We start from the raw sequence: 15171 nt of genomic DNA on the forward strand, positions 1-15171 counted from the left end.
TTTCAAAGGTTACCGTAGTTTCAGGTTGTAAGTCACCCATACCGCCCATACTCCCCATGCCGCATTCGCGGCACGCACGCCGTGCACGTTTCCCTCGGCCGCGTCGATATTCTCTGGCCGCGTCGTGTTGTGTTGCTCGCGTAGGCTTAGCCGGCAAGGCAACGTGTTCTGCTTGTGGTATGGTGCACCGTCGTTAAGCAAAGTTGCAACAATGGTAAGTACATGTTGAAACATGCGTTCCTGAATATATCTGATAGTGCCTTGTGTCCAACCCTGTGGACATTTCTTATTGTCATTGCTAGAGGGGTTGGTTGTGTGGTGCCACTGCGATGTTTTCGTGCGTAGTTGATACAGATCGGCAGATTCGTGCTGTAGCTTCTTTTTCTGTTCTGTATTCCCAGCCTTCATTGCGAACTAAATGTCATCTGATTAAGCAAGGAGTGTATTCTTACTTAGCTACATGCATGAAAAATAGTTTTTATTCACTTATTTTTTTTTCAGTGTCCGTTTCACAGGGTACCTCAACACCCTGTGAAACGGATCATCTGCAACTTGATCACAGTTTGCTTTGCGTTTTATAACGGTGACGTGAGTGCCGCATTGCTTGTTTCATGAGCTTGGCGTTGTAGTGCGTCTTTCAGTGGTGATCGGTGCGCTTTAAATATGGAGCACGTGCACTTATATTGTCCATTGTCTCATTGCAGTCTCAGCTCTACGTGCTCTTTGAGCACGCTGTGGGGTATGCACTTTTTAAAGTCAAGGAGTTCGAAGAGGTCGGCATGGCGCTGCCTCAGGTGGAAAAAAGCGTCCTGGACTTCAACAAGTTCAAGTCACTCGTGCACCTGATAGCGTTTTTCCCCTTCCGCACTGCCGTAAACGCTTTGGAAAACATGAACTGTGTCACTGAAGGTAGGTTTACTTAATATTGCTCAATTTTTTATCGTAACAAGCGATCAAATTAACTGAGTGCCGTTCCTGCTGCTGCGCAGTTTGTTTTGGCAGTAGTATAATGCCACGTTTAGACACAGCTATGCCCAACCTACCGTTGGGCATAACTTGTGCCCCTTTCACACGGCAAATGTAATGTTATTTGCATCGAAAGACACTGATCATTTTCCGCCCATGCGGTCTCACGCGACAAAAACAGTTGTAATTTGAAAATGACTACTGATTCCTTTGCCATGACTTTGAGGGGGAGGGATTACTAACAGAATATGGCTTTGCCCGATCACATAATTAGTTACAGCCGCACAGCATTAACCAGGTTAACCACCCCATGGGCTTAGTGAAAGAACACATTCTATGAACAGCAAACACTGCTGTGAGCAGCTCAGCCAAATTTTGTGGTCGTGTGCGGCACATAGAGCTTACAAGCAGAGTGCCAATTGCCACTTTATCAAGTGCCCCCTCTTTACACAGAGGCCTGTGCTCACTCTCTTCGAAGGTGCCGGCAGCTGCTAGATTTTGTCATTTAGCAGATTGCTGCTGTTGGCTGAAAGCAGAAATAAATCAAGGGCGGCGTTTGGATCGGGTGCGCTTCTTTCCACTGGGTGCCACCACATGCCGGCACCGCTCTCAGTGATGGAAGTGCTGCTTCACATTCATTTTTGTAACTGCTCCGAACCTGCTCCAAAATGGCACTGAGAAATGAAGACTAGGAATTTTACCCGTGGTGACCAACTATCAAACCCTAAAAAAACCAAGAACAATCTGTGCACTACTATCCTTGTGTGCTAGTGGCTCTAATCTCATTTATGCAACAAGAACTGCCATATGAAGGGTGTAGCTCATTTAGCTGGTTCTTTTTTTTTTTTTTTTTCCAACTTGCAGGCTATTTTGGTAACGTGATAATGGCTGAGGTAGCTTTGTTCTCATACTGATATCAACTGCTGCTTTAGCAACATTTATTAGCCCCGAGAACGAACACTGGCGGCGCAGCGATGTGACTTCACGGCAAGGACTCGCTTGCTCCGCGGCCGAGGATTGCCTTTTTCTGCGCCCGCCGCGTACCCGCTCTTTGGTGATTACTGCTCATTCTTGCGATGCAAATCTCCCAAGGTAGAAGGTGGAAGTTTGCACTACTAGCGAAAGTTTAGTAAGCTGTAGAAAGTTTGGATAATATAGCTTATAATGGGCGAATTCCCGTCCGAACGGAAGATACACTGTGAAAATTTTGATGCACGAGAGCAAGACATTCGTTGTTTTCACCGTGTACTCCAAGACATCGGTGCTAAGTAACTTACGCTAATGGTTCTAACTTCATTACAACTTGGCGTAGACTCCACGGTTAGAACACGCGTCCCGAAGATTACAAATTAAATTAAGATGTTTTCAATTCACTAACTACATTGCGGTTTATCGTACAAGTTATGTCTGCTTTTGCAGATTGTGTAGGTGATTTGACAGAATTGCGCTTTCTGCTACAGGAGTCTTTAGATGAATCTGTCTATCGTAAAGAATCACTTAATACATCCGGGAAATTAAACAAAATAATACTGCCACGCACACAATGGTCTCGGAAATCCTGAGGTGTTGGTATACTTGGATTATGTAACCATTTCTTCTCAGCACTCGTCTGGGATTATGTGGCCGTATACCCTGATTTGCTGAACTGCTGGTCCGATCAACCGCCGGGTCACAAGCGGTAATGTTAAATTCACGTGGAAGCTCTGTTGATAGCAATCGCCTGCTAAACAAACGCCTGAAAGTCAATATGAACGTTTTCAACTGTTTCGATGGCACTCTCAGTGACGTGGCCCACGTATTAATTAAAACACCTTTGCCTTAATGAGTCAATTAATGGTCTCGCACGTCATGTCCACATAAAGGTTGATGATGCTCAGGGGTATATCAAATGCAAAGAAAATTAATTTACGAGCTGGCTACCTAAACTAGTACTTATACAAGTGTAACAGCGCCGTTGCTACGATGCTGCATGCTCAGGGGTATATCAAATGCAAAGAAAATTAATTTACGAGCTGGCTACCTAAACTAGTACTTATACAAGTGTAACAGCGCCGTTGCTACGATGCTGCATGAAGACACAATCTGACAGCAATAAGGAGTTTCCGTAATTAACCTAAACTTTTTTATGTTGTGAAATGAAGCCCCGAAATTATTGGGAGAAAAATGTGAAACTAAACAACATGATGAGTGAGCGAGTACACAAGGAAAACAAACACAACAACTGCGGCGGTATTCTCAGGCGAGCGCTTTCGAGATATTTTGCGAAGCTCAATGCTGCATGCGCTTTCGTAATCGTGTGCGGGGCTTAGCACACCGGCAAGAATGCTGTCCACCGATCATGGATGAGTCCGATGCAAATAACACTTGCGGAGGCGAAGCCATCATATTTTTTAAAGGAATCGCCCGTGAACAACCCAACCTAATAATGTGAGTAAGGTGTCTTACATGTCAAGACCGCGACATGATTGTGAGACACGCTGCAGATTAATTTTGACCGCGTCGAATTCTTTAACGTGCACCTGTATCTAAGCAGAGGAATGTTGCTTTTCACACCCGTCAGAATGCGGCTGCTGTGGTCGGGAATCAGACCCATCCCCGAAGTTAGCACCGCGGCACAACAACAAACCTGATCACCCCTTTCAAAGTGTGCACGACGGTGCGCGGACACCGTAGGGGACTGTGAAGAAAAAATGCATATAACTTTTTGTCGTTTTACTAGGAACATTATAGACGCTGTTTTCGTCATTCATCCGAAGCTTGAGACAGGCAAAAAGCGAACGTAAACAGTGGAACGGCGCACGAAGAAAGCGCGTGATATGCCGGCGCGTCACGGCGGGCATCGAAGAGTCCTTGCCGTGACGTCATCCACGCCTCCCACCAGGCGGCGCCACCCCAACTTCTCGGGGCTAATATCTGACGGTGGTTACTTCTGTAATGTGGTGCTCAGCTCTACTGGTTTGATATTTCTGCCACAAGTACTGGTATCCTCAATCTATACCTCATTTCACAGTGCATTCAATAACCAATCATCATAATTATTCGTTTCTTGCCATTTATATTAATCGTTTGTGAAATATCTTCTATAATGAATATTAAGATTTATGAGACGCTTTGGCGGTTTTTTGAACTCCAGCAGTTAGTTGTATGGCATATTTCGCCATCCAAAGTGGTACTTTTTCTGCTCCAAAGTCTGCTCCAAAAATTGAAAAGTCACTTCCATCACTGCACTTTCATAATGTGCTAAAATTACGCAGTAGCAAAACTTACAATTAGGAATCACACTGTGAATGGGTGAACAGTTTCATGATGCGTGCTCACATAGACTCCTGTCTCTGTGTCATCTGCCCACTCGTCAGATGAAAGAACAGAAGTGCTCAAAACGTGCAACAAATCCATGCAACTCCTCTCGTTCTTGGCTGATTAGAAAATGCTTTGTGGCAATAGATTCAGGAGGAAACTCCAATACTGAGGTCATTCGATGATTACTTGGAAAAGTGGCATCTTGAAATTGCAGTGCTTGCTTGACCACATGTTTTCTATTTAATTGATTTGCATTGCCATCAACACAGGAAGATCCATTCCTCTGTACCTAAAAACGCACTGCTCTATCTGTGGTCATCCCGCAGTTGGCCTTTCCAACGCATGCCAGTGCTGTGATGTGATAGTGTGCCCATGCCACAACACAGCAGGCATCTGTAAGTTCTGAAGCAGTCAATATAAACAGCCAAATCCCTGGAAAAAAATATTGTGATCTAAACAAAAACTGTGTGCTCTTGGCAATCTGTGCAGTTAGTTCCACGCATGCTGCTGCATGTCGTGGTAAGTCATGTCAGTGGAGTCAGTTATGTGTGAATGGGCAAGCCATTTAAAAAAAAAAAAGAATGCTATTTTTCCCCTTTGCTCGTGTGTTTTTAAGGTGATTTGTAAGTTCGCAGGTCAAAAGGTGATTGCACTGCATGTGAAATACAAGGCTGTAGGTTGCAAACAAACCTTACCCCCTTATTTTTAATACAGCTTGATCATTCACAAAGCAAGAGTCATTACCTAGCCACTAACTTATAAATTGAACAGATTTGTAATACTTGTAGATAACAGATAGGTTTGATATGGCTTAAATTTTACTTTTCATTCTGTTTTCTTCCAGGTGTGGTTCATGACGATCTGCAGACCTTCTTGGAAACAAATGTTCCCAAATCAACAAAGAAGAGCAAGGTGATTCTTGGTGTTGGGGACTCCAAATTGGGAATGACTGTCCAGGAGTCTCTGGGAATGTCTTGCCAGCATACAGGAGTAGTACCAGAAGTTATCAGAGGTGAGGTGTTGAGTGTCCTTTAAATGTATGCAGAACATCTGAGTGATCTTAAACCTACAGTAAAAACTTGCATTCCATTTGTGAAATGTGACCAATATTGTAATACCCTGGTTTCTGAGTATTAAAGGGACACTAACGAGAAACAATGAATTGGTTTAGATTGATAAAGTGTGCTCGGAGAACTATTGTGTACTTTATTTCACAACCAGAGGTTTATTTAAATTAGAGGAGAAAACCAAGTTCAAAGTTTGATTTTTAAATTTGGCGCCGAACTTTGTAATTCGTGATGTAAAAGATTTCAAAGAGCATTTAACGTATTTTGGCGCCACTGGCTCGACGAAATTGCTACAAACTCGTTATGTCAAGTCTCTGGCCCCCTCAGAGAACAATGTACTTCGATTTAACCTATTAGGAACTACGTAGGCCTAAGCAGGTGCCGTCAAAAATATGCGACGTCACAGCAAATGGTGCGGGAATTCCAAGGTGGCGTCTCCACCTGTATTTTCTTTTTGCGCGTTTTCTCGCTTATTAAGCGTCTTCTCGCAGCAAGCGTGGTGTTTTTGGTATCGTGGAAGACTACTTTACTAATGGGAGAAAAGTCGTTTTGCTCTTTAGTGTCCCTTTAAATCAGACCACCTAGCAAACAGTAAAAATACTTCATTGCCTCAAAATAAAATGAACATATGCGTAGGTTCTCTGAGCTGGGTACCTCTACATGGCAGCCACCGGGACTTTTTATCTCATTAAAGAGTGTCAGTGCTGGGGAGGACACATAGTCGTTTGTTTTCTTCTGTTCGCCAGCCGCACCAAGGGGGAACACAAAGAAACGCAAGGGAGGCACTGGAACTAATCTGATGCCACCGTTTCTTTCTCAGTGCGCTCGAGTAAGAGTTCACGCAGCATCTCCTCATCTCCTCAAAGTGACGCTAAAATGGTCACAATTAACTACGCTAGAATTAGTTATACGATACGCTAGAGCATTTACGATTTAACTTAGGGATTATCAGACCCAAAGCTACAAATTACAGTAAAAAAGTCACTAACAAAAATTTTGCTGTCAGGGGTCCTTTAAAAACATCGCCGTCCCACGTCAAATGCAATCAAAATAAATGTATTGGTTGCATTCTAAAAACTTTCAGACGTCAGCACATGTCTGAGAGTTCTTGAGCCTGGGTCACCCGTGGGTCACGCCATCTAACACCAGAAAAGTGATTATTTTAACCTCTTGCAACAAGAAATGTACCTCTGCGTACAAGTGGGATGAAGTTATCGCATCCGCAAGCAGAGGCATACTCGTGACATCGCGGCCGCATAGGAGGAGCACAGGCCGTCACCCACCAGTGACCCACGTCGCAGTGAACGTGTTAACCGTCATGCGCTCAAGCAAACGAGCTTTCCAGCCATGATAAGTGGGTCGTTAGCTATTTATCGCAACAGAAAAAAAACGATGTGTAAGATTTTTGTGTAAGTGCTCCTTAGAGATAAAAAATTGGAAAAAATCCATTTTCCGAAAATGGATTGCCACAAGTGCTGACCAAGTTTCTCGCATCTTGGGTTGATATTTCAGCCACAGTAGCAGTTCATGGCACCAAGACAAGCTGTATATTGACTTACAAAAAAAAAAAGAAAAGACTGAAAAATAAGAATGGGCACTTCTCATGTTATGCTGCTGCTGAATGACGTACATGTGACACGTATGCAGTAGGCATGCAGGTTATATCCCTGATGGCTAATAATTATCTAACAAAAATATTTCAGTACCATGTGCTACATGTGGTTCAAGATGAGCTTTATTTGTTTTTTGTTTTTGCATTTGCTCAAAAGAAACCTTTACACGCCCTGCTTGTTAGGGACATTAATTTCTTAAACTCTAAGCAGCTGTGATGTTTAATAATACATGTTCCACTACGTGGTTACTTAAATACAAAAGGATGTGTAACTGCCATAGAAGAACTCAAGACAGAACAGAAAAAGGCTTATTTCAGCTATGATGTTTTTTGCTAAATGAAGCTAAATGCTTAAACCTTGAAGTGCTGCCAGGTTTCATAGCTATCCTTGAAACCCTTGAAAACCCCAGAATTTTCAAATGGCATTTTCAAAGCCTTGAAAACCCTTAAATTTTTTAGGTCCTTCAATGTCCTTGAATTTCGTCAATACACTTTCGTTGAGCCAATTTTTAGCAGTTGCTTTTTGGATAGTTCTGTGCGAATAATCAAGCACATATTACAGTTGTCGAATTTGCTATGACGTTAATTTAAAATTTAAAAGTATTTAAAAAGACCGAATAGACATATTTTACCACGTGTAATACCCCTGTCACACTGGAGGTGTTAATGTCATTAGGTTCGAATGTCATTCGGTGCACCGAATGTCATTCGATCCGTGGTGGTGCTACACTGGAAAAACTAATGTCATTCGTTCATGATATCAATGTCGATAATCGAAAAAAAGAAGGCCGGAAAAGTTGAGGAAGGTAAATGTAGTGTGGTAGAAAAGAGAAGTTATTTATTTTAGAATGTATGTCGGGAGTTGCATCACTAAATAAACACAGAAATGTTATTTTGTATAATATCCGACCAAAACAAGCCAGGACGACGCTTAGCCAGTAGCCACAGCCAATAGAACACAACAAACACGGCCGACATGGCAGTGCCGCTGCACGACGACGCCAAGCTGCAGCATGTAAAGCGTTTAGTTGCTCTGTATTTGGCGTTGCGCGAAAAGCCTGTGAGCCAAAAGAAAAGACTGGAGCGAGAAATAGATGAAGAGTGCAAACGCAGCGATGACATTCTGCAACGCATTCAAGCGAACGCGTTCTCGATCGCGGCAGTGGTCGCCACTGCATCCGCCGAGCTTGCGCCGCTCTTCCACGATCCAGGCATACACTTTACTATTCCTCTTGGCTTTGTGCAAGTCACTTAAATTGTCTTCCCAAAGCCTAATTACAGCGTAAGTCTCCGACTCTGTCCAGTGTGCTCGTGTAGCTGATGATTCCATTGCTGCATGCACACGTGCGCACAGGAGTCTGTTTGTTTACATGGCAGCATTGGCAGCATGGCCGACAGCGCCGGGAGGCGAGCCAGACGCCACTGAGGTGGAGAGTAAAAACATTTCGCAAAAGCTTTCCGTACACATTTGCTCTTTAAAATGATAGATGCCTTACAAAACGCAAAATTAATAGCGTGTTAGCATGAATGCTTCCGAACTTGAGACTGCGGATTGACACATTCTAAGTAGTCTCTGGGGTGGAGAGTACACATTCGGTCCGAGTGCGACGGCGAATGTGTTTCTCGAACTCATTCGATTTTTTAAGTCACTCGATCCTAATGACATTAAATATCGCTGTGTAGCAGCCGCATAATGTCATTAGATGCGAATGTCATTCCCTTTGAATGACATTAAAACGTCCAGTGTGACAGGGGTATAACCCACCTTGAAGGGCACTAAAGAGCAAAACGATTTTCCTCATAATTGGTAAAAATGAAGTACATTGTCCTCTGAGTTTGAGGTAATTTTGTTGAGCCAATGGCGCCAAAATACAATAAATACACCTTGAACTTCATTTTCTCCTCTATTAATGAACCTATGGTGGCGAAATTAACGACGTTAGAGTTCTCAGAGCACAATTTATCGATCTAAACTGATTCATTGTTTCTGTTTAGTTTCCCTTTAAAGATGGTTTCACTGTACCATGAGACTGCTGTGCCGTGAAACCACCTTGTCAGGGGAAATCCATACCAGTGCAAAGCCACACTTCTGGCTCCCCCCCCCCCCCCCGCTTTTTTTTTAGCTTTTTATATTGCCTAAATATGAGAAATTTTATAACTTGAAGTATTTTTCCGCATACAATTTGCATCCTACTACTATTCAAATTCACTTCAAAATTTAATAATAATAATATCTGGGGTTTAATGTCCCAAAACCACCATATGATTATGAGAGACGCCGTAGTGGAGGGCTCCGGAAATTTCGACCACCTGGGGTTCTTTAACGTGCACCTAAATCTAAGTACACGGGCCTCAGACATTTTCGCCTCCATCGAAAATGCAGCCGCCGCGGCCGGGATTCGATCCCGCGACCTTCGGGTCAGCAGTCGAGCGCCATAACCACTAGACCACCATGGCGGGGCCACTTCAAAATTTAATTGCCATTCATTTTGAGCCTAGAAAGTTATATTCGCATGAGCCTATTTTCGATCAGAGAATTAACGAGGATTTTATTTTGCAGCAGTGGGGACGGAAGGGTGCCCGACCCCTTTGTAAATGTGTGTGTGTGTGTGTGTGTGCCTATATGTATATACTCATCAGGTGAACGTGATCGTAGCTTAGTTGGTACTTGCTATGTGACATAATTGCTCCTAAAATTACACAAAGTAAATTGGAAGGGCTGCCCTTGTTGTCATGTTTGTGTACCTTTCCTGTGTTTTTGTGTTATATTAGTGGCAATTATGTTGTCTATGTATTCATAAAAGTTGAAAAAAATTCTAAGGCTGGCGTTGCACATTTTGTGTGAGCGTGTGTGCGTGCACGTGCCCGCACACACAATACATCCATATTGTGAGGTGAATCAGTTTAAGCAAACTAGCAGAAGAATACTGAAACCTGCGGAAAAGAGTGTGATGCCATAAAACCTGCAGTGAACAAAATATGAGCAAAGAAAGGAACTGTGTAAACTCCTTTAGTTAGCTATTAATTGTGAAAAAGTGCCTGCTTTGGCTTGTGTGCAATGAAAGATGTGCTTCATGCTGTAATAACTGGTGTTTCCTTTTTCTACACAAGTGTTGTTTCAAGTGCTTGAAAATTCTTCATTAGGTGCTTGAAAGTCCTTAAAAACCCTCGAATTTTTTTCTTCAGAGTTGCTATAAACCCTGGCTGCAAGCAGATCCTTAAGGGGGGACGTGGCAATGAAAACTATCTTTATTTATGGAGATAAAGTGATGAAATTTGGCATGCAGATGTGATATGTTGTGATGATATCATAACTGAAATCGGTTTTGAGCTATCTTGTGTAGTTTTTGAGTTACAACACTTGATAGACTCTCATTGTCATCCGAAAATTAATTAATGAATTAGACGTAAGTTCGTCAAAATTTTTGCATAAGGATATTCACAAGGGCCCATTCTGTGCCATAAAGCTATTGGTTTATTTTTACACATTCAGAGAAGCACACACAAAAATTTCTGAAATTTCTTTCAAAAAGCCAATTATAAAAATTTGTACGACGTGCATACAAATATGGACAGCTTTACGGCATCACCGATGTCTCGGGTCTAAGCACAGAAAACGGAGTGGTTATATCTTTATTTGTTGTGAAATGGCACAGGATTGACTGGCAGCAACTGTTCAAAAAATGAAAGCTGAGAAAATGGAGCTCAAAGAAAATGGAGCTAAAAGCAATGAAAATGGAGCTCAGGAGGAAGCTGGTTTTATTTTTCATTGGAGAAATGCAGCTTTGCGGCTATCTTGAGCTCTATTTGTCCTCTTTATGGTTACGCCAATATAATGGCCCTGTGTCAAGGGCAAACTTCTGATTTGCATTTTCTAAAGCCCAATTTTCTCATAGTTTTTGATGACAGCACACTAGTAAAATGCTCTTTTTTTTTCAACTTCTACTGCTTATTTTGGTCTAATATTTCACCATGACATAAAACATGGTCTCAGGATTGCAGAAAAAAAAAATTAATTGAAAAATTAAACATTTTGACCAAATTTACCGCTCCCATTGCCACGTCCCCCCTTAACCCTTTGAGGGTCGAATTTTTTCGTGAAATCCAGTCCAAAAATGTGTAATTTTTTTATTGCTGAAATAAATTCTTCAGACTATTCTATTTAAGAAAAAAATTGTCTACAATTTTTTTTTTCGTGACCGTAAAGTGACAATAAAATCAGTATTGTTGTTACATACATATGGTTTATTCATAGTAAAATCAAGCAGAATCCTAAAAAAAAGCTTCACAGTTTTTTATGAATAAAAATTATGCATTGTGTTAAACATAGCTCACAAACATACAGAAATAAGCACACCAGAGTATGTTGCCGGTTAAAAACGCTCGTGCTCTAACACTAAAAACTTTTCAGCGTGTGATAGCCTTTGAAGCATGGCTCCCCGCGCACGCGTTTCAGATGTCGATTCCTTGATCGTCATCAGAGTCTGAAATCCAATGAATCAGATTCTGATTCGGCACTTGGGGAATAGTCCGCATCGGAAGAATCACTGCTCAACTCACCGGCAGCAGCGCAACCGGCGCACGCTTCCATAGCGTAAGCGAGCTGCGTCAGTGAGCGCACAGAAGAAAAATATGGTTGTGCGCCCGTCCGGAAAGCAAAACGAGTGAAAAAGCTACAGTAATACTTCGTCTTATCGCCAACAAATAGCTAGTTTTTCCGAGACCCCAAAACAGGAAACGCAATCACGGCGGCGTCGTTTGTGTAATTTAGCGCTGCACGGAAACAGATGTAATCGCGCGCCGGGGTGCAATAAACGAGAGAGTAACGAGCGGTCACCCTTTGAGAGATTAGAAACCAAACAGCCATCAACTTTGCGGGTGCAAGAAGCGAAAACCACCCGAAGGACGAAACCGAAACCAGCCGGACCGCGTGCGCGCGTTCTGATGCGAGACTACTAGCCGCCGCGCCTCTTTGCAAAGAAAAAAAAAAGACGGAGAGACATAGGCGCATTTAAAAAATTACACGTATTCCCGAAGCGTGGCAGCACGTTCCAAGCAAGAGAAATGGGAGAAGGCGCGCGTTTGAAACCAAACCGCGCCGCGGGCGCTCTCGGTTGCGCAAGCGATAGCCGGCGCGCCATTTTGCGAAGCATAAAAAAAGCAACAACGGAGAGACGTCGGCGCATGAAAAAAATTCCACGTATTCCTGAAGCGTGGCAGCACATGCCGAGCAAGAGAAATCATCGAAAAAGGCGCGCACTTTAAACCAGCTGCACCGCGAACGTGCTCGGATGGGCAAGCGATAGGCGGCGCGCCGTTTTGGGAAGCGAAAAAAAAATACAACGGAGAGACATCGGTGCATGAAAAAAAATTCCACGTATTCCTGAAGTGTGGCAGCACAGGCCAAACAAAAGAAATGATCGAAAAAGGCGCGCGTTTTAAAAATACACGCTATGCCGTACATGTACGACGAAAACCCTTTGGTACCAGGAAGCTTCTGCCGTACATGTACGGCGAAAACCCTGAGGGGGTTAATCTTCTCCGTCTGTAATATTTTTTTCTGCTTTTGTTTTTGTTTGTTAGTAACTGTTCTGTAAACATTGAACTTCAGTGGGCTGTTCAATTGCTAATTGTTGTTGGATTTGAAGTCTGCTTGCAGTGCTTCAATCTTCATGCATTAAACGTGTCTTTTTGCCCTGTGTATTTTTATCCCCCAAATAATAGTACAGTAAAACTTCGTTAATTCAGTCACTGGAACTCTGAAAACACTTTGAATTAAGTGGGTTTTTAAATTAACGAAACATGCAAAAAGCGGGATGCAAGGAATTTTGAATTACTGAAAGTTAATCAGAGGTGGTCATTTGCTGTGCCTGCTAGTTTGTGGCTCCAAGGGTTATGTTTTGCAGCAATACCCGGTCCTAATTTTGCTGCTAAACCGTGGAAACTGTGGGCGTTGCTGCTGCCAGCTCAAGAAGGGGGGTGGGGGGGGCGGCCTCATGGTAAACTGAAATTCGTGCCTGCAGAAAAGATGTGCTTCACTGCAACACAGTGGTGACACGCGGGCAGCATTTCACCTGCTCCTTGCTGCGTCAGCGCGTCATGATGCGACCATTCGGGCATATTTCTGGCAAAATAAGTAATTTAGTACTGACCAGTGTGACGGAATGCATGATGTGTTCTGGCTGGAAAACATGATCATTGAAGTTTTCGAAGTTTTCGAACTGAGTTTTTGAAGTAGGCATTACAGGCAAGTACTCTGCCAAGCAGTGCGAGTGCGCAAATTGCCGGAACAACTGCCAATCGAAGGTTCACATACATTGCAAATTCCGTCAGACCGTCCTTTATTAATTTCTTTGCCCAGAAAGAATGGGTAAATCATGACGCACTGACATTGCGAGATGCATGCCCACGTGTTACCGCTGTGTTGCATGGAAGCACGTCGTCTTCGCTGCAGGCAGACATTTCAGCTGACCACGAAACCGTATCTTTTTTTTTTTTCTTCATCTTGAACTGGAAGCTGCGAGGCTGGGGGGTTTCATCTGTCACTCATTAGTATCGCTACATTGCATTGCCTTATGGCTTCTGAGGGCCATCGTTTCTGCAGATTTGCGGCGAAATCGGGATCGGGAATTGGCGCATCGCACCCTAAGTTTTCAAGTTAACCGAGCTGGTACGGACCGCCGCTTCAAATTATCCACTCAAATTTACATTGCAAAATATGGGGCTCAATAAATCCTTCGAATTCTGCGGGATTTCGAAATAACCGAGTTTGAATAAGGTTTTACTGTAATTAACATTTATCTAATTATTTGAGCCACTGATAAAATGACTGCACTTTTAAAATCAATACGCAAATACATATACAGTCGAGCCCACATATAACTGCCCCACTTAAAATGAACGATGCCTGCGTGACCGCAGAAATATACATTATCTTTATGGCGCAAAATTGCACTTGCGACGAACGTCTCTGAGCCCTGCCGATCAGTTTCAGCGAACGGAGTCGGCGCTGTTAAACGCCTACCCTGCCTCCACTGCCGTCTAGTTGTAGCTCTCCCCGATAGTTGTTTTTTATGCACCCCTCCGTCCTTTGTCCCGCATCCTCACCAACTTTGACATTTCGCGATTCATTCTGCGTGCATGCTGGCTGAGCGTGAACGGGCCCTAAATTTTTCTAACACACGCACAGCTGGCACAGGCTACTATCCCAAGAAAGGTACCCGAACTACCCTCCCTCGCAGCTTCTTCGCCAGTCTCCACCGCTCCGTGACGCTGCCGCATCCAGCTTTTTTTGGCTAGAAACGAGCCCAGAGAAGTTACACTCGTGCTTGCTTCTCTTATCACACGTGCGCGTCTTCCTCACTGTTGGCGTTCGCGTAGCGTGCGGTCAGAATGGCAGACGGTGGCACGAAGCGAAAAGCGCTGGACATTGCTACTAAGCGAGCCATTTGTAACAGAGCTCTCTCAAGGTGTGAAAAACTGCGAGTTGGTTAAAAAGTACGGCGTGTGCGAGTCAACCATATCGACGATCCTGAAAAACAGACAAGATCATCAGTGCCGATGCCAACTCGACTGACAGAAAGCGTCTGCAGAGGGCCACCTACGCGGAACGGGAGGACGCGCTACTGAAATGGTTCATCGATATGCGAGCTCGGAACATTCCGGTAAGCGGTCCTATTATGCTGGCCAATGCGAAAGACTTCGCATTCCTGTTGGACTTTTTCGACATCTGCCCCGGAAATGGCTGGCTACATCGGTTCAAGGTGCACCATGGCATTGTTTTCAAATCGATAGTTGGTGAGGCGGCCTCGGCAAGCGACCAAGGCGTTCGTGGCTTGAAACAAATCGAGACACCATTTTAAGCTATGCGGAGCGAGACGTCTATAACGCAGACAAAACTGCGTTATTCTATCAGATGCTGCCAGAAAAAACTCGCCATGAAATGCGGCACGTGCGCTGGTGACAAACACAGTAAAGTGCGCGTCACAGCACTTTTGCGCACTAATAGGGAACCCAAGCTCAAGTTTGCGGCGCGACAACAGCACCGTGCCAGCCGTGCTGCGGCCCTGTCGGAAAGCTCTGAACCTTACAGGCGCGGCCGACTCGGCCCTTTCACGGTTGCGGTAGCGCACGTGCGCACGCGTTCTTCTCTCGGTGCGGGTAACTGGGGGGCCGTCAGCTGGGTACGTTGAACCGAGAGGCTTGCTGTGCGAAGCTGCGCATTTC

At 43.9% G+C, this 15171-nt stretch overlaps 1 protein-coding gene across 1 annotated transcript in view; it reads left to right on the forward strand.

Moving 5' to 3' along the window:
• The first annotated feature begins 50 nt into the window (after positions 1–50).
• Positions 51–15171, forward strand: part of LOC119379151 (nucleolar protein 56) — a 34026-nt gene continuing 18905 nt past the window's right edge. The window contains exons 1-3 of the mRNA XM_037648346.2: positions 51–214; positions 705–909; positions 5111–5278. Coding sequence (XP_037504274.1) covers positions 212–214; positions 705–909; positions 5111–5278 — 376 coding nt within the window. The 5' untranslated portion in view covers positions 51–211. The remainder of the gene's footprint in view (positions 215–704; positions 910–5110; positions 5279–15171) is intronic.

This window comes from Rhipicephalus sanguineus, chromosome 1, assembly GCF_013339695.2.
Source record: "Rhipicephalus sanguineus isolate Rsan-2018 chromosome 1, BIME_Rsan_1.4, whole genome shotgun sequence".
In the NCBI taxonomy this organism is placed as follows: domain Eukaryota; kingdom Metazoa; phylum Arthropoda; class Arachnida; order Ixodida; family Ixodidae; genus Rhipicephalus; species Rhipicephalus sanguineus.